The following is a 19,512-nucleotide window of genomic DNA, read 5'->3' as shown; positions in this document are numbered from 1 at the left end:
ATCTGGAGTCATCATACACAGAATAGTATCGTATTTTTCGCACCAAAAATCATCAGAGCTCCTTTCAGTAAAGTTTCTCCAGCACCAAGACTGGAGCATCATTAGCATTAGCTGCTAGTCGCACCGAGCGCTAGCTCTTTGGCTGTTCAGAGGTGAGTATAATCAGTCTGTAGCCGGCTGCTAACCCTGGCTAGCTCTGCTGGAGCAGCATTAGCATTGCCTGCTAACTATGCTACGTGCTAGATTGTAGTCTGCGAACCGCCTTAGTGGAAGTGTAGAAATCTAAGCTTACTGTAAAATAAACAGAAGCGCTTTAATCACCAAAATAAACAGGAGTTTATTTTTCAGGAGAGAAATCTGTGTAGATTAACATCCAGCACTTATTTAACTTTAGTATTTTTTATTTTTTTACCTAACTTAGTTTAGTTTATACCAGCAGCAAGTCCTGCTAAATTAGAGGGAAAACATGGCGAGACCCCTGTTCCTTACTAGTGTCGCTTTATAGTCCAAAAAATACAGTATTATACAGTATAGTATACACTACAGGACTCTGGAGCAGATAAATAAGTAAACATGAACCTGGCAGCACAAAGCCTAATGCTAATGGAATGATGGAGCTCCATCCAATACTTTTCTATAGAATAATTTGAATATGAGGTAGTGAGTGTAGTGATCCAAAAGGTAGAGCTGGTATACAGAGAATAGCCCTATTTTTCCTCTAGTTTAGCAGGTCTTGCTGCTGGTTAAAACTAAACTACGTATTTTTTGGACTATAAAGCGCATTATAAGAGACACTAGTAAGGAACAGGGGTGTCGCCATGTTTTTCCTCATTTAACTTTAGTATTTTTTATTTTTTACCTAACTTAGTTTAGTTTTAACAAGCAGCAAGTCCTGCTAAATTAGAGGAAAAGCATGGCGACACCCCTGTTCCTTACTAGTGTCTCTTATAATGCGCTGTATAGTCCAAAAAAATAAAAAATACGTCATACAGTATAGTATACACTACAGGACTCTGAAGCAGATCAATAAGTAAACATGAACCTGGCAGCACATAGCCTAATGCTAATGGAATGATGGAGCTCCATCCAATACTTTTCTATGGAATAATTTGAATATGAGGTAGTGAGTGTAGTGATCCAAAAGGTAGAGCTGGTATACAGAGAATAGCCCTATTTGAGTAATGTTCTAAATCCACATCACAATCACAAAGACCATCAAAAATGTTATGATGAAACTGGCACTCATTAGAATCGCCCCAGAAAAGGAAGACCAAGGAGGTTTACTACCCAAGAGTAGCTTCTGAGAGGCTTTTTAAAATCGGAAAATGGGAAAAAAACACTTTTGCGTCTTATTTAATTTGGAGATCAAGGGACCAGAGTATGGAGGAAGAGTGGAGAGCTAGGGCTGAACAATATTGGAAACATTTATATTGCAATGTTATTTTTTTTCCCCCGACAATATATATATAATCGCAATACTAAACACAAATATTATAATATAAGCCCCGCCCCCACCCACACGCTGTCTGGCATCAGAGATCCGGACCAACAAGAGAGCTCAAAACCAAAGGAAAACAGCAAAACAACAGTAATCGGCCCTTTAATCAGGCATTTAAATGGCTTTTTTAAAAGGTAAATAAGTGCGTTTGTTTGTTTTTTCTGGGATTAAAAGCCTGAATTCAGCTGTAAGTGGAAATATCTGCGCTGCTAAACTGTGCCGTGTTGAATTTAACTGCCTTAGGGGACATCGCACATCTAGTGTCTAGTGTGAAGTTTCCACCAATCAGTGATGGTTTGGAGAGTCATGTCTGTCATCTGCTGGTGTTGATCCACTGTGTTTTATTATCAAGTCTAAAGTCAGTGCAGTTTTGTTTTCCCACAAAATCTTACAGCACTTCATATCTTACAGCTTCCCTCTGCTGCTGACAACTTTTATAGAGATGCAGATTTCATTTTCCAGCAGGACTTGGAACACTGACCACACTTCCAAAAAAAGTACCAATTTATATAATAATGTTATATAATATTGTAATTTTGCCATAATCTTTAACATTAAAAGAAATAAACGCTTAGAAAAGATCACTTTGCAGGTTATACATCTATATAACATATGAGGGCTCCTTTAAAAGGGTTTATAAATAGTCTATGAGGGAGTTTATTAATGATTAATAATTAGTTTGTAAATACTTTACAAACCATTAATAAGTAGTTACAACATGTACAAAACGTATCCTGCTTTGTTATTTTCAATCAATCAGCATTAATATCAAATCTAATAGAATAATAATACAGAAAATCAGTTTAAATTATAGTTAATTAAGGTTATTTTATATGTTAATATACATATAAAAGCAGGTTATGATTTTTGGACAAATGATATAAATAATCTAATCATTTACAGGTTATTAATAGTTTGGGAAGCATTTACAACCTAATTAATAACATTTATAAACTCCTTTATAATCTATTTATAAACCCTTTATGAAGGAGCCTTATTTTAAAGTGGTAACTGTAGGAGTTTTACATTTTGAACTGAATTACTGAAATAAAGTAACTTTTTTTTTAATGATATTCTAGTTTTTTGAGATTTTATTATATTTTTTGAGGCTGAAGTTGTGAAGTCTGGGTTTAGATCAGGTCAGCAGGCTCTCGGAGCTCCTCAGGCCTCCTGAAGAGGCCTCTCGTGGTGTTATGAAACGAGCTGAAGAGCTCAGACGCTAATGCTGCAGCTCTAGTCGGGCTGTGGTTGAGCGAGATGCATTATTAACTGTGTTTTCTCTCTCTCTCTCTCCCTCTTTTTCTCTCTCTCTCTCTCTGAGTTGGCACTGCCCCCTCCGTCTCTGAATATTAGCTTAGCGCACACAAACATTCCCCCCGAACACGCTGGCGTCACCCAGGAGACTAAGCCCTTTCAACAGCTGTGTTATTGCTGGAGCCCAGCCAGCCCAGACCACCGGGACCAGCCAGAGGGGTGGATGGGGCGGTGGGTTCACAGCAAGATCCTACTTTATTAGACTACTGAGATAAAACACTGGGAATGTGGGAGGGGCATGCTCTAGGACAGAGGTGTCTAAACTAAGATTCTAAAAGCGGAGAGGGTGCGCATTTCTAGAGCAGAAAAACGGGCCAAAGAGTCTAAAAGTGGAGAGGGTGCGCATTTCTAGCGCAGAAAAACGGGCCAAAGAGTCTAAAAGCGGAGAGTGCGCATTTCTAGCACAGAAAAACGGGCTAAAGAGTCTAAAAGCGGAGAGAGTGCGCATTTCTAGCACAGAAAAACGGGCCAAAGAGTCTAAAAGCGGAGAGTGCGCATTTCTAGCGCAGAAAAACAGGCCAAAGAGTCTAAAAGCGGAGAGTGCGCATTTCTAGCACAGAAAAACAGGCCAAAGAGTCTAAAAGCGGAGAGTGCGCATTTCTAGCACAGAAAAACGGGCTAAAGAGTCTAAAAGCGGAGAGAGTGCGCATTTCTAGCGCAGAAAAACGGGCCAAAGAGTCTAAAAGCGGAGAGTGCGCATTTCTAGCGCAGAAAAACAGGCCAAAGAGTCTAAAAGCGGAGAGTGCGCATTTCTAGCACAGAAAAACGGGCTAAAGAGTCTAAAAGCGGAGAGAGTGCGCATTTCTAGCGCAGAAAAACGGGCCAAAGAGTCTAAAAGCGGAGAGTGCGCATTTCTAGCGCAGAAAAACAGGCCAAAGAGTCTAAAAGCGGAGAGAGTGCGCATTTCTAGCACAGAAAAACGGGCTAAAGAGTCTAAAAGCGGAGAGAGTGCGCATTTCTAGCACAGAAAAACGGGCTAAAGAGTCTAAAAGAGGAGAGTGCGCGCATTTCTAGCACAGAAAAACGGGCCAAAGAGTCTAAAAGCGGAGAGGGTGCACATTTCTAGCGCAGAAAAACGGGCCAAAGAGTCTAAAAGCGGAGAGAGTGCACATTTCTAGAGCAGAAAAACGGGCCAAAGAGTCTAAAAGTTGCCATAATTAAGGAGTTTAATATTAAGAGACATCATGAAATTAAACATCAATTTGAAAAATCTTAGTTTACACAACACTGTCAAAGATAAAGATAGTAAGTCAAAATGGTGTGTAAATGAAATAATCAGGAAAATGTATTATTTAAAGTGCTATATTTAATTATTTGTTTTATTACAGAGTCTGTGTGACTTCAAATATATTTCTCCTTCTGGCCCCCAACAAAAAAAGTTTGGACACCCCTGATCTAGGAGTCACAGTGCTGTGCGATATGATGATAAATATCGTGAGGATGATAGAAAAGTGTCTATCATTCTACTTACCTTCTATCGTCCCTATCGTTTCTACAGTATTTTCATCAATTATTCATGCAAACATATAAAGTAGGCTACAGTTTCTTTTGATACATATATATATATATATATATATATATATATATATATATATATATATATTGCTGCACTAAAAGGCAGTAATTCTCATTTGTGAAAGTTTGGTTTAATGTCACTTTGAAATAAAGTTTAAAAAAGTAAGCAATAATATTATTGTCATATTTTTCGAAGAATAACTAAAAACATACTCAAATGTGGTATATCATGATATATATTGTTAAAAATTATATATATTAAAAATTATATATATTAAAAAAATTCCATATCGTGATATATGATTTTTCCCATATCGCCCAGCACTTATGAATCATGTGACCACAAGCTGGTTGAGGTTAAAAATGAGAAACTGATCCAATCCCAAAATGGAGAATAATTTAATCCAATTTTAATATTCATTTTAAAAGTAATTTTGAATCAGTTATGCGTTAATTTGGATTTTTTTAGGCAAATTATTACGCCGCCAAGTTTGACCCCAACTTCTGCCATAATCTGCCCTGCCCATGACCTGGTCTCGAACCAGCTATTAAATATACTTTTTTTTATTTGAGCTAAACTCCTGATAAGGCTCAGTGAGAGCTAGCAGCGAGATATTCTTCTTTTAATTGAGCTGAACTGCTAATGAGATGCAGTTTAATCTGATATATTAGCCAGATAACATACTGCTATAAAAATCTCTGCTGCTCCACTATGCTGTTTACACACTAAGAGCACAGTAATGTGCAGCGTTCACTGCTTGCAGCTACGACACTGCGTTTATTACTACATCTGTGCTGCACATCCCATTGAAAACACTGTGTTTTCTCATTCACAATGAGCGCTTGCCAGACTAAAGTACAGCTTTCAAACATGGTGGAGGTAGTTTAATCATTAACAACTGTTAAAACTCTAACCACAGAACCTCCGATCCTACCCAGCTATCAAATATACTCTTTTTTGATTGAGCTAAACTGCTGATAAGACGCAGATTAATCTGATATATAAGCTAGATAATATACTGCTATGATCAAACACTGTCTCTGCTGCTCCACCATGCTGTTTACACACTAAGAGCACAGTAACGTGCAGCGTTCACTGCACTGCTCACATCTGTGCTATACGTCCCATTAAAAACGCTGTGTTTAAAAGCGCAGCGTCACAGATATACAAGCTGGAATAATTATATAATAACTTCTCATTATATTTACTTTCTTGCTTTCACACCAGCCAGCTCTGACCAATCAGAGGAGACGAAGTGCTCGCATGGTTTATTGGTGCGCATTTTGGTGCGTTTAGTTTTTTTATGCCTGTGTGAAAATAAACCAAACAGAGGAAGAAACGCTTCAAATAACAAACTCATCAACTGATCCGGATCATAGAAACTTTCACAACTACAGTAGTGAAATCGCTCTTTTATACTCAGCTAATTAAGTTCTAATTCAGAAATCTTTACAACCAAGCGGAGATGTTTATAATAAAGCATTAAAAAAAGTTTCCTCTATACAATTAATCATGCATTCTTTATTCCAGTGCCCACGTGCAGGACTTTATCTCCCCTCAAACATACAAATATATACTAGTATTTAAATTAACACTCAAATCCTCAATGTAGCACCGTCTGGTGGCATTAGCTGTTAACCACTGCTAGCGCTAGTGGTTAGCTGCTGCACCCAGCCTTAGTGGAAATCTGGAAATCTAAGCTTAACTGTAAATAAACAGAAGAGCATTTTACTAGCTTAGCTTTACCTGCTGAATTAGAATAAAAACATGGCGACACCCCTGTTCCTTACTAGTGTCGCATAACGTGTCTTATAATCCAGTGCACCTTATAGTGTGAAAAAAATCTAACAAAAAACATATATATAAAATGTAAAACCAAAGCAGAATCTTTCTGCTAATTTCACAATCTGACCCATTTTCAGAACAAACCATCTCATATTTATGAACCACCACCTCAAACTAATTACGCATGCCGTAAACATCAGCTGAACCTCCGAAGGGAAGATCTGGCAGGAGATCAGAGGTCTTCACTCTCATCACTCAGACACGCTCAGTAAACATCAGCATCTGGAGGGGAGGAGCTTCTTGGAAAAAATGATGAAGCATCCAAACACTCAACTCTACAAAAAAAAAGTCCTGAAGATCTGCTCCAATCTTTCCTTCTCTGTCCTGCCTGGAGAAAAATGAGAGCAACACTTTATCTGAGGAGCTCCTGCTGCTGTTCCTCACTGTACGAGTTGAAAAACGCACAGTGGTATACATTTTTGGTCATACCAGTGTCTGCACCTGGGCCTATCACTAACAAAGTGTTACTAAAGGGTGTGGTTGGAGATGAGCAAATCTTCACACTCTTCTTCGTAATTGTTTTATACATTTAGATATACATATATTATTTTTACTGTTTAGCTTTATGAACATTAAATTGGTCCATTTCTTTTCTACGAACAAGGATTGTAATTCATGCTGGATAAGTGCATCAGTTAAATGCCATAAATACTGTAAATATAACTAAATAGCTTTTAAAGAGTCAGCCGCACCAATGTCTAAAATATTTTACAGTACTGTAGATACACATTTTTTGTTTCCAGAGCAAAAGAAAAGCACTCAGCTCACCGGTTACTTTCCCAGATCCAACAATAACTCTTCATTACTGAGCAGTGTTATCCCTTTAATCCCTCCATTCACACGACCGTCTCAGCTCAAAATCAAGACTCCGCCCACACAAAGTCAAGGCAGCTCTAACACACACAGTGTACAGGAGCTGAAAGTACACTTAACACGTAAAAGTATGTTAACACCTCTGCAACTAATGAATGAAAAAAGGTATAGGGTAGTGTAGGGTAGTATATAGAGAACTACAGAGAAGTATACACTAATAATTTAGTATAGGGTGTATAAGGTGAATAAGGTAGTATAGGATAGTTGTGGGGTAGTATAGCGTAGTTGTGGGGTAAGGTAGGGTAGCACAGGGGATAGTATATGCTAATATGGTGAAGTATAGGGAGTATAGGGTAGTTTTGGGGTAAGGTAAAACATGCTAAAATAGGATAGTATAGGATAGTATATGCTAATACAGAGCAATATAGAGAGTATAAGGTGTATAAGGTACTATACAGATTATAAGATTATTAAGGCAGTAAAAGATATATAGGGTAGTATATGTTAATACAGGGCAGTAAAGGGTAGTATGGGGTAGTATAAGATATAGTATATGCTAAAGCAGAGCAGTATAAATTAAAGATACAGATAAAGAGTATAAATAAGATACACAGGGTAGTATAGGGTAGTATAGGCAGTATAAGATATAGGGTAGTATAGGATAGTGTATGCTAACCTTGGGTAGTATAGGGGTATAACATGTATAGGGTAGTATAGTAAATATAAGATATATATATATATATATATGGTAGTATAGGGTAGTATATGCTAATAAAGGGTAGTATAGGGTAGTATCGGGAGGTTTATGCTAATACTGGGTAGTATAAGGAGCATAAGATGTATATGGTAGTTTGGGGTAGTATAGGATAGTATATGCTAATACAGGGAGTATAAGATGAATAGGGCAGTGTGGGGTAATATATGCTAAAATAGGGTAATATAGGGAGTATAAGATGTAGTATGGGGTAGTATAGGATAGTATATGCTAATACAGGGTAGTATATGAAGTATAAGATGTATAGGGTAATATGGAGTAGTATAGGATAGTATATGCTATAATAGGGTAGTATAGGGAGTATAAAATGTATAGGGTAATATAGGGTAGTATACGACAGTATAGGTTAATATAAGGTACTATAGGATAGTATGTGGCAGTATAGGATAGTATATGCTAATATAGGGTAGTATAGGGCAGTGGTTCCCAACCTTTTTCTTCAGGGACCCATATTTTAACCATTGTAAGCTTTGGTGACCCAACATAACCCCCCCCCCCCCCAAATGTAAAAGGGGGGGGGGGGGGGTTAGAAATGACAAATAAAAACTGGCATTTACTATAGATTAATAAAATAAACACGTAAAAAAGGAAAAATTGATACATAAAACATAAGGAATTTTTATCTTATGAAGAAAAAAATAATTAGATCAATAAAATAATACAACTATTTAAAATGAATAAAAAATAATTTATATAAAATAAAAACAAACAAACAAAAAAAGAATAATATCAGTTTCAGTTTCAGTTTCAAATCAGTAAAACAGCTCACCAAAACCTCAACCTGTCCAAATATTGGACAATAATTGATTAACTTTACAGGCCCTCACTCATTTTCATTTATTTAACTAAACTGAGTTTTATATTCTTATATTATTATATTATTATATTCAGCCTCGCGCTGAATTCAGCTCCGCGCTGCCGGAGAGAGAGCGCCCGCGCGCGCGCCAGAGAGAGAGAGAGAGAGACAGAGAGAGCGCAGCGCAGCGCGGCGAATTTTGCTTACCCTAGACTATATATAGTATTAAAATTAAACCCCTTAAAATCAAGAGGGCTTCGCGACCCATCGTGGATCTTTGGCGACCCATAGGTTGGGTCGCGACCCATAGGTTGGGAACCACTGGTATAGGGAGTATAAGATGTATAGGGTAGTACAGGGTAATATGGTATAGTATATGCTAATACAGATATTATAGGGAGTATAAGATGTTTAGGGTAGTATGGGGTAGTATATGCTAATACAGGGTAGTATGGGGTAATATGGGCAATAAAAATTCAACAGCATGTTGTGATACTGGATGTTTCTCAGAATCTTGCTACATTTCTGAAAACTGCCCTCAACTAAAAATTCCTGTAACTCAGTGATGCAGAGAACAGGTCAGTTTACTGTGCACTTCTGTAAAGATCTCTGCACTCAATTCACTCCAACACCGTTTCAGGATTTCCTGTTTAATCATTTTTACTCTTTGTTATTCATTAGAGTTAAATACAGCAATAAAACAGTATTAAGCTCTAACATGATGCAGCACTGAAGCTCACAGGGCTTAAATACCCCTGAGGAACTGAGGAACCCCAAGCTGCTGCATCCCAGTGAAACCAGCAGATCCATCATTGTTACTGGTCCCCCAGTGGGTGAGAAACTCAATCTGCTCTGAGCTGATTGGAGGACGGACATTCTTCTGGTCAGTCATGCATTCCTTCTGATAATCCAACTGACCAACACCAAACCACAGACGAAGAACCCGCCCACCTCCTCCATTCATTCTGACCATGCTGGGGGTTTCAATACAACTCAAAAACTACATATACTACCTTAAATCTGAGCTAGCCTGAGTAAAGAACAGCTTTTAAGCATGGTGGAGGTAGTTTCACAATCTACAACTCACAGTGAGTGCTAGTGAGAGTTGTAGATGGTTAAACTACCTCCACCGTGCTTAAAAGCTGTGTACTTTATCCTGGCTAGCTCTTATTAAGAGTTGTAGATGGTTACAGTACAGCTTTCAAACATGGTGGAGGTAGTTTAATCATCTACAACTCTCAATAAGAGCTAGCCAGACTTAAGTTCAGCTTCAAAACTTGGTGTAGGTAGCTTCTTTATCTACAACTCACAGTGATAGCTAGCCAGGATAAAGTACAGCTTCCAAACATGGTGGAGATAGCTCCTTAATCTACAACTCATAATAAGAGCAAGCCAGATTTAAGTACAGCTTTTAAACATGGTGGTGGTAATTTAACCATCTACAACTAAACAGGCTAAAGTACAGAGCTTCCAAACAAGGTGGAGGTAGTTCTATCTTTAACTCATAATAAGAGCTAGTCAGTATAAAGTTCAGCTTTCAAACATGGTGGAGGTAGTTTTAACCATCTACAACTCACTATAAGAGCTAGCCAGGATAATGTACACAGCTTCCAAACATGGTGGATGTAGCTCCATTATCTACAACTCATAATAAGAGCTATAATAAGAGCTAGCCAGTATAAAGTACAGCTTTCAAACATGGTGGAGGTAGTTTAACCATCTACAACTTACAGTGAGAACCAGTCAGAATAAATTACACAACTTTCAAACATGGTGGAGGTAGTTTCATAACTAAGAACGCAGAACTTACCGATCTGATTGTGCATTTTGAAGGCGATGTCGAACTGGAGGATGACCAGCATGAACTGGAACCAGGGGCTCATCTCTTTGTCGGGCATGGGGATGTGAACGGCGAATACGATGTTATTGGCCTCGATCCTCTTGGCCATGGCTTCCTCAAAGTCCCGGATCTTATCGCACTTTTTGGGACCCCAGGGCACGAACCACTTCTTGGCCTGGTGGTGGCCCTTCACGTTATCCACACACTTCGTCGCCATGTAGTGGATGGCGGTGGTGGGACTGGGAGCTGTGGGTGGAGAGAAAATGATGGCGGTCAGAAATAAATACAAAGATTTTGGAATAAAACGAGAAAAATGTAAGTGTAATTTAACTACACACTGATTTAAAAAAAAGATATAAAACAAATATGAAAAAAATAAACATTTAGTAAGAATCATAAAATCATAGGTAGAAAAAAAAAAATCAAAGTTAAAAATAAAAAAAATATAAAAATGCAACTAAGGAGTAAAATAAATATATACATAAATAATAAAATAAACTCTAAAAAAGGTAAAAAAAAAAATAAAATAAAAATAAAAAAGATAACTAGAAAATAAAATAAATAAATAAAATAAATTGCAAACAAAAACTATAAGAATGCAACTACAGGTGAATAAATAAAACTAAAGCACATAATGAAATAAATATGTACAAGTCTAAAATATATAATAAGCATAAGGTACAAACAATAAAAGAATTAAAATAAAACTACTACTATAAAAGAAATGAAACAAAAAAACAGCTAAAAACAAACCAACATTTTAAAAGTTAGCTAAAATTATATATATTTTCCATGCATCACTAACACATATTTTTATATGTATTATATGTTTTAAGAAATGTGGAATATACCTGGGACATTTCTAAAATTGAAAATCAAATCAAAATTTAATATACTTCATATTACTTAGATATAATAAAGAAACAAAACAACCCTTAAAACCGTGCATTGAGTGGTTTTAAACTAATTTAACATATTACTTAAAATTAATTGGCTTTTCTTTTTTGTTCTTATTGTACATGTACAATACAGTAAATGTAAAAAAAATATTAAATATTTAACAAACACTATTTTCCTACACAGGAAATCAGTGAATCCCCCAGTGACAGTAGAGTTGTTAGCAGTTATGTTGTGATTAGCATTATAAAGCAGGACACAGTGGTGTGAAGTTCCAGATAATACATCTCCTCCTGGATCTCTTCCCATCACACCTACAGTCTATAAATCAGCAGGTAGCACGAGATAATATACAGTTACAGTAGATACAGAATCACCAGCACTGTAATCTGTTGTACCCGTACTGCTCTGTAATTAATCTACAGTTACAGTAGATACAGAATCACCAGCACTGTAATCTGTTGTACCCGTACTGCTCTGTAATTAATCTACAGTTACAGTAGATACAGAATCACCAGCACCGTAATCTGTTGTACCCGTACTGCTCTGTAATTAATCTACAGTTACAGTAGATACATAATCACCAGCACCGTAATCTGTTGTACCCGTACTGCTCTGTAATTAATCTACAGTTACAGTAGATACAGAATCACCAGCACCGTAATCTGTTGTACCCATACTGCTCTGTAATTAATCTACAGTTACAGTAGATACAGAATCACCAGCACTGTAATCTGTTGTACCCATACTGCTCTGTAATTAATCTACAGTTACAGTAGATACAGAATCACCAGCACTGTAATCTGTTGTACCCATACTGCTCTGTAATTAATCTACAGTTACAGTAGATACAGAATCACCAGCACTGTAATCTGTTGTACCCGTACTGCTCTGTAATTAATCTACAGTTACAGTAGATACAGAATCACCAGCACTGTAATCTGTTGTACCCATACTGCTCTGTAATTAATCTACAGTTACAGTAGATACAGAATCACCAGCACTGTAATCTGTTGTACCCATACTGCTCTGTAATTAATCTACAGTTACAGTAGATACAGAATCACCAGCATTTAATCTAATTTTGTTGAATCCCTACAGACTCAAATGTGTTGTTTTTGTAGGGTTTTTCTTTTTTTTTTTTTTTTTGCCAAATATTTTTGGTTGCCAAACATTCGGAGCATCCCTAGGACAATTAAAATTCAAGTCACTTCCTAATCAAAAGGCAGAATTTATTTCCTCCCCCCCAAAAAATAAAATAAATTTTTGGTTGCCAAATATTTTGGAGTCTACAAATATTTGCTAGAATAAGTGAAAAGGCAGAATAACTCATACTGATAACTTAATTATTTAATAGTTTAGTCTTAACAAGCGATTCTCAACTGGTGGGTCGGGAGCCAAAAGTGGGTTGCTATAGCTGGACCAAGAGATGTGTGGGTACGAGACAGAAGCACGTAGCACTAATGCTAATGCTAATGCTAATGCGTAAAAGCAAAAAAAAAGCGAAAAATTCATGTTGCATGTCCATGGATCGGATATATATCCGATTTAGGACCACATATGAAAGTGACTCAAATCTAATTTGAAAACATCCGTTCACACAGCCATGAAAAAAAATCAGATCTGAGCCACATCAGTCTGGTAATGTGAACGTAGCCTTAATGATCCTGAGAAAACAAGGGGTTTCCAGGCTGAGACCAGTTGAGAACCCCTGATCTAAACCACCTCAGCCCAGTAAATTGGTGATAAAGTGGCAAAATCAATGAAATCTGTCAAAAAAAAAATGGTCAATCCCAGCCAAAACCAACCAAATTAGCCATACCGAACCACGCTGAGGTCTCGTACCCAGTAACCCGAAGACCCCAGAACAAACACTCTGGGCTCAGGGCCAGCGCCCTCACACCCTGTTAAAATCATCCAGTCCAGCCTTTCTACTCAATTATCCCCCGACTGCCCCCAGACCACCCGGACCACCGACCAAACACAAAGCAATCCCTCTTCATTAAACCAATCCCAACCCAACAAGCTCATTAACCACACACCACCCTCCTCCTGCAGAGCCCAGCATCCCCCATTCTTTTACAGAACAAGACAGAACTTAAGAGATCCTTAAAAATGTCAGGAAGTTGTCCTGACGTGTCTTCTGAGCTTTATATGGAATATGGGCTGCACTGAATATTTGGCAACCAGACAAACAGCATGTTTAAGTTCATGTTTACACTCTACTAGCATTCTGTTTCACTCATTAAGCTCAACACTTACTATCTACTCTAAATGGATATTTACAAGACTTGCTGCATACATTTATATTGTAAATTTCACTCACACGTGACTTGTGCATTACTGCTGAGGAAAATGCTTGATTAGAAAAGCTCTGCTTTTTTTTTTTTTTTTTACTTAAAGCCTGCAAAAATCCATGTTTGGCATTCTGCCTCCAGCCAAACATTTACCTTGTTTTTATGCATCTTGAATATTGCACCCTTCACCCTTCATGTACCCCCACCGCTACAAATGGCTTTTAAAACATATTTTAGATCCACAATGGTAAAAAAAGGAAGTGCCTCACGTTTAGACAGCACGTTCATAATAATTCAGTGTAAATAGTTTGATCAAGCTGGTTGACTAACAAGATCAATAATCCAAGCTGGTTTACCCCTTATGGTTTTCCCTGACCAGTAAGACCAAGCCGTTTGACCCTTTAGGATCAAGAAAAACAAGTTGGTTGGCCATGACCAACATAACCAAGCTGGTTCACCATGACCAACATAACCAAGCTGGTTCACCATGGCCAACATAACCAAGCTGGTTCACCATGACCAACATAACCAAGCTGGTTCACCATGACCAACATAACCAAACTTGTTCACCATGACCAACATAACCAAGCTGGTTCACCATGACCAACATAACCAAGCTGGTTCACCATGGCCAACATAACCAAGCTTGTTCACCATGACCAACATAACCAAGCTGGTTCACCATGGCCTACATAACCAAGCTGGTTCACCATGACCAACATAACCAAGCTGGTTCACCAGGACCAACATAACCAAGCTGGTTCACCAGGACCATCATATTTTAGGAATAACAAGTATTTTATGAAACAAGTAAACACTTTTTCCTCTCAGTTTAACCAAAACACCATAGACAAGACATGAAAATCACTTCTAATTTCTTAGATTAAGGAGTTAAATCAAAGTCCCCTTGGTGTATTTCACTCACTTTTAAAAAGGGTGCACACAAAAGCTATGAGTGATACTTCTGCGCTCAGTTTTTAGACAAACTAGTATAATTGGTTACATTTTAGTATTAAATACAAATCAGTTTTAATTAAGCTATTATTCATATAATTTTTTTAAATCCTCCCTAAATAGAGGAAAATACTGAATTTGGGGAAATAAATTCAACAGATTTCATACACTCGAGCAGCACTCGAACTCCCATACAAAAACTCAACATGCAAAAACCCAGAAAGAGACTTTTTTTTAGGGTTTTTTAAAAGTTCTTTACATCCTCCAGAGCTTCAGAGAAACCCAGGACATGAAGAAGAAGAAGCAGCAGATATAGCCACAGGACAAGATAGCTCCCTGACAGCTCCCTGGCCATCAGAACAAAGCTAATGAGGGGTGTAGGAACACAGGCTGGAGATCTGAGAGCAGAAGATTCTGGAAAACTGCCTCCAGGGCCAGAACAGACAGAAAGGAGAGGAATAAGGAGGGGAGGGGGGCTTTTGTCTGGCTGAGGTGAGATCAGACTGAAGGCTGGAGATGAGCTGGGTCTCTGTAGTTAACTATTTAGTGGAGCTGCTGAAACATCACCAGCATTTAACCCATTCATTATATCAGTAAAAAATGATAAAACAAGTATATTTAACAGGGCTGTGTATTGGCAAAAATGTAGCGATGGGATGTGTATCACAACACAGGGGGTTACGATTCAATATATCACAATATATTGCAGTTATTGCAAAATCTTATAGTATAAATTAAAGAATTAAAGGAGAGTTTACTTTTTCCATCCAGTCAGAACAGTGGATGAATCCAACTAGCAATAGAGTACAACACTGCTATATAGTGGTCACAGTTTAATCACAACACAAAATGAACCACTTCTGACACCAATCTTTATATCTATGCTAATAATAACAACAATTAAGGATCAATACTGTATTTGAAAAAAGAAAGAAAAAAAAAATCGATCCATAATCGCGATACTTATATATATTTTCTAACACCCCTAATATTTAACACTTATTCGGTTTCCAGGGTTGTGCTGGATTAAACACAAAGTACATAGTATTTGGAATATATGAGCTATGCATGAGTTAATAATCCTTTTAGCTCATTAGCCCCCATGCTTCTGGTTTTGAATAAGAACATCACACTAAATAAAGTGGGAATATCGTTAAAAAGATTAGCTTCAGGTGAGCCAATTGATAGAAAGCCATTTGTTTGAGTTAAAGTCGTTTTGTATTTTGGATAGAGCTAGACAACTAGTGTGACCAAGCTTGACCAAACTAAATAACGTGTATGACCAAGCTGGGCCAAGTTTGTTGCCCAGCAAGACCAACATGGCCAAACTGGTTGACCAAAAATACTAAGTTGTTTGAATAAAAAGACCAATATGACAAAGCTGGTTGACCAGCAAGACCAACAAGGCTAAGCTGGTTGACCAACATGATCAATAAAATAAGCTGGTTGACTAGCAAGACCAACACGACCAAACTGATTAACCAGCAAGTCCAACAGGGCCAAGCTAGTTAACCAAAAAGTCCAAGATGGTTCACCACCAAGACCAACATGGCCAAACTGGTTGACCAGCAAGACTAATATGGCAAAACTGGTTGACCAGCAAGACCAAAAAGACCAAGCTGGTTGACCAGCAAGACCAAGAAGACCAAGTTGGTTGACCAGCAAGACCAAAAAGTCCAAGTTAGTTGACCAACAAGACCAACATGGTCAGTCTGGTTGACCAAAAAGACCAAGCTGGTTGACCAGCAAGACCAAGAAGACCCAGTTAGTTGACCAACAAGACCAACATGGTCAGACCAAGTTGGTTAACTAGCAAGACCAAAAAGACCAAGCTAGTTGAGCAGCATTACCAAAAATACAAGCTAGTTACCCACCACCATGGTTGATTCTAGAAATATATAAAGTTAGGGAGAAAAAAAACACATTTTAAATGTGTTGTAAAGTTGTTAATTCCTACATCTGCCAAACCAAAACCAACAGTAACCGGCAGTATTTGGGAAAAACATGACCAGGTTGAGTTGAGGGAACTTCCATGTTTGTCTGCAGGAGCTGGAAGTTCAGGAAAAGAACAGTGGGGAGATAAATCAAAGCAGAAAGCAGGAAGGAAAGAAAAGAAAGGAAATAAAGGAAATTAAGTGACAGAGGTTTGGGAAAAGTCTGTAGAGTATCTATTTGGTGCGGAAATCACCTGGTTAACACCTGGTTAACAACTAACTAGCTGGGAAACAAAGTCGCAACTTTCCATAGTTGAAGGTAGTTGAATGTAATCCAGGTCCAGAACCTTCAAATCCGTTCCAGGATTTCCTTCCAACCGCCTGAAAGGCTCTACAGAAGCTGGGCTACACATTAAGCCTTCCAGTGGGTTGGAAGGAAATCCTGGACTGGATTTTCACTATTATCACAGCACTAAAACAGTGGTCAACCGCGAACAAAAGCTCCAGAAATAGCCGCACACTCACCGATCAGCCCCCCGACCATGAAGGAGAACGCCTGGAATAAAAGCAGCAGAACTCCCAGGATCACCAACTTTTTGGTGCTCATGTTCTCGATTATAGCCCCAGCCATGGTTCTGCTCCTCAATCCGTCGAGTCCAGCCGAGAAAGAGGGAGGAAAGTTAGGGAAAAAGAAGAGAGGAGAGGAGGAGGGGGAATGGAAGTGTACGCATCCAGGTATTGGGTGATAGTTAGGATAGAAAGAGGAGGAGGAGAAGGAGGAGTGCAGGGGTGCCTTTCTTCTCCCAGCTCTGAGCTCCAAGCTCTGGGGGAGGAGGAGGAGATCAAGGAGGGGGGAGGGAACACATGACCAGCCGGTGGGCACCTATCTATGTGTATGTAAATTAGAATATCATTGAAAACTTACTTTAATCAGTGTCTCAGAAAATTGCAATACTACGTATATAAGACCAATCGGTACTTTTTTTGGCAGTGTGGGCAGTGTGCCAAATCCTGCTGGAAAATGAAATCCGGATCTCTTTAAAATTTGTTATCAGCAGAGGGAAGCTGTAAGATATGAAGTGCTGTAAGATTTTGTGGGAAAACAAAACTGCACTGACTTTAGACTTGATAATAAAACACAGTGGATCAACACCAGCAGATGACAGACATGACTCTCCAAACCATCACTGATCATCAGTAAATTTTACATTTCATTTGTAAATCTAGGGAGCAGAGTCTGGAGGAAGAGTGGAGAGACACACAGTCCAAACTGCTCGAGGTCTAGTGTGAAGTTTCCACCAATCAGTGATGGCTGGATCAGTGAGACATGTCATCTGCTGGTGTTGATCCACTGTGTTTTATTATCAAGTCTAAAGTCAGTGCAGTTTTGTTTTCCTGGAAATCCATACAGCACTTTATGCTTCCCTCTGCTACTGACAACTTTTAAGGAGATGTGGATTTCATTTTCCTGCAGGATTGGCACACTGCCCACACTGACAAAAGTAGCAATTGGTCTTATATAATATTTAAATTTTTTGAGACACTAACTTTTGGGTTTTTTTTTATTGGCTTTAAGCCATAATAACCATCAACAATAAAATAAATAAAGGCTTAAAATAGATCACTCTGTATTTAATACATCTATATAATATATGAGTTTCACATATGAACAGAATTACTGAAATAAGGTAACTTTTTAATGATTTTCTCGAATTATCTGGTCTACATGGTTGGTGTGGTGCAGTGGTCAACACTACTCCCTGTCTTGTGGATCCCGTCTTCGCTGAATTAAAAACCAAAATCTGACGCACACACACACACACAAAGATATTTATTGCATAGACATTTTCCATCTTAAATAAGCAGCATAAGAGCTAAAAAGCTGGCTTAGTACTCAGGGCTAAAATTATGCTGTACTATAAATTGTTTAGCTGTGAGTCTGTGGTGGTTAGACAGCTGGCACCGATCCAGTCAGGGACATCCTTCACTTCAGCTCTGGGCCAAAACAACACAACCATAAAAGGTGTTAAAATATCAGAATGAAACCAGTTTTGTACTTTAGATTCTTTAAATTAGCATTTTTTGCTGTTTTGCCAGAGGTGATGAGCTCTTGTTGCTGATTTTCACATATCCAAAATGACCCAAAGCTCACCACAAACTCATCCCAAACACATTCATCCCTCAACCCACCCCAAACTCATGCCAAACCCACCCAAAACTCATCCCAAGCACACCCTAAACTCAACCCATCCCAAAAGTATCCCAAACTCACCCCAAATGTGACTCAAACATAACAATAACACAAACACACCCTAACTGAACCCACCCCAAACTCATCCTAAACTCAATCCACTCCAAACTCATCCCAAACACACCCTAACTCAACTCAAACTCATCTCAAAAACACACAAAATTCATACCACATTCATCCCACATTCAGTCCAAACTCATCCCACACTCAACCCTAGCTCACCCTAAAACCCAAACAAACCCCCTCGCATACCAAACTCATCCCCAACTCAACCCAAATGAATCCCAATCTCATGCTAAACCCACCCCAAACTCATCCCTAGCTAATCTCTACCTGGTCCCCAACTCAACCCAAATTCATACCAAACACCCCAAACTCATTCCAAACACTCCCTAACTGAACCAACCCCAAACTCAATCTAAACTTATCCCAAATGAATCCCCACCTCATGCCAAACTCACCCCAAATTCATCCCCTGATAATCTCCACCTCATCTCAAAAACACCCTAAATCCATCCCAAAGTCATCCCATATTCAGCCAAAATTTATTCCCATCTTATCCCACACTCAACCCTGGCTCACCCCAAACTTATCCCCAACTCAGTCCAAACCCATCCCCATCTCATCCCACACTCAACCAAAGCTCACCCCAAACTTATCCCCAACTCGGCCCAATTTATCCCCATCTCATCCCACACTCAACCAAAGCTCACCCCAAACTTATCCCCAACTCGGCCCAATTTATCCCCAAACTCATTCCCAGCTCAACCCAACATAATCCT

The 19,512-nt window shown here is 38.5% G+C and overlaps 1 protein-coding gene and 1 long non-coding RNA gene across 2 annotated transcripts in view; both read right to left on the bottom strand.

Moving 5' to 3' along the window:
* The window catches only part of wls (Wnt ligand secretion mediator), a 39,851-nt gene extending 22,548 nt beyond the window's left edge, over nucleotides 1-17,303 (bottom strand). The window contains exons 1-2 of the mRNA XM_022678588.2: nucleotides 17,005-17,303; nucleotides 10,368-10,643 (exon numbers count right to left, since the gene is read on the bottom strand). Of these exons, the coding sequence (XP_022534309.2) occupies nucleotides 10,368-10,643; nucleotides 17,005-17,110 (382 nt within the window). The 5' untranslated portion in view covers nucleotides 17,111-17,303. The remainder of the gene's footprint in view (nucleotides 1-10,367; nucleotides 10,644-17,004) is intronic.
* The window catches only part of LOC125801079 (uncharacterized), a 124,770-nt gene that overhangs the window by 68,855 nt on the left and 36,403 nt on the right, over nucleotides 1-19,512 (bottom strand). The gene's annotated exons all lie outside the window — the stretch shown is intronic.

The sequence above is a fragment of the Astyanax mexicanus genome, chromosome 4 (genome assembly GCF_023375975.1).
Source record: "Astyanax mexicanus isolate ESR-SI-001 chromosome 4, AstMex3_surface, whole genome shotgun sequence".
Taxonomy (NCBI): domain Eukaryota; kingdom Metazoa; phylum Chordata; class Actinopteri; order Characiformes; family Acestrorhamphidae; genus Astyanax; species Astyanax mexicanus.
Note: the sequence above shows the minus strand (reverse complement) of the source record. Positions and strands in the feature narration are given on the sequence as shown.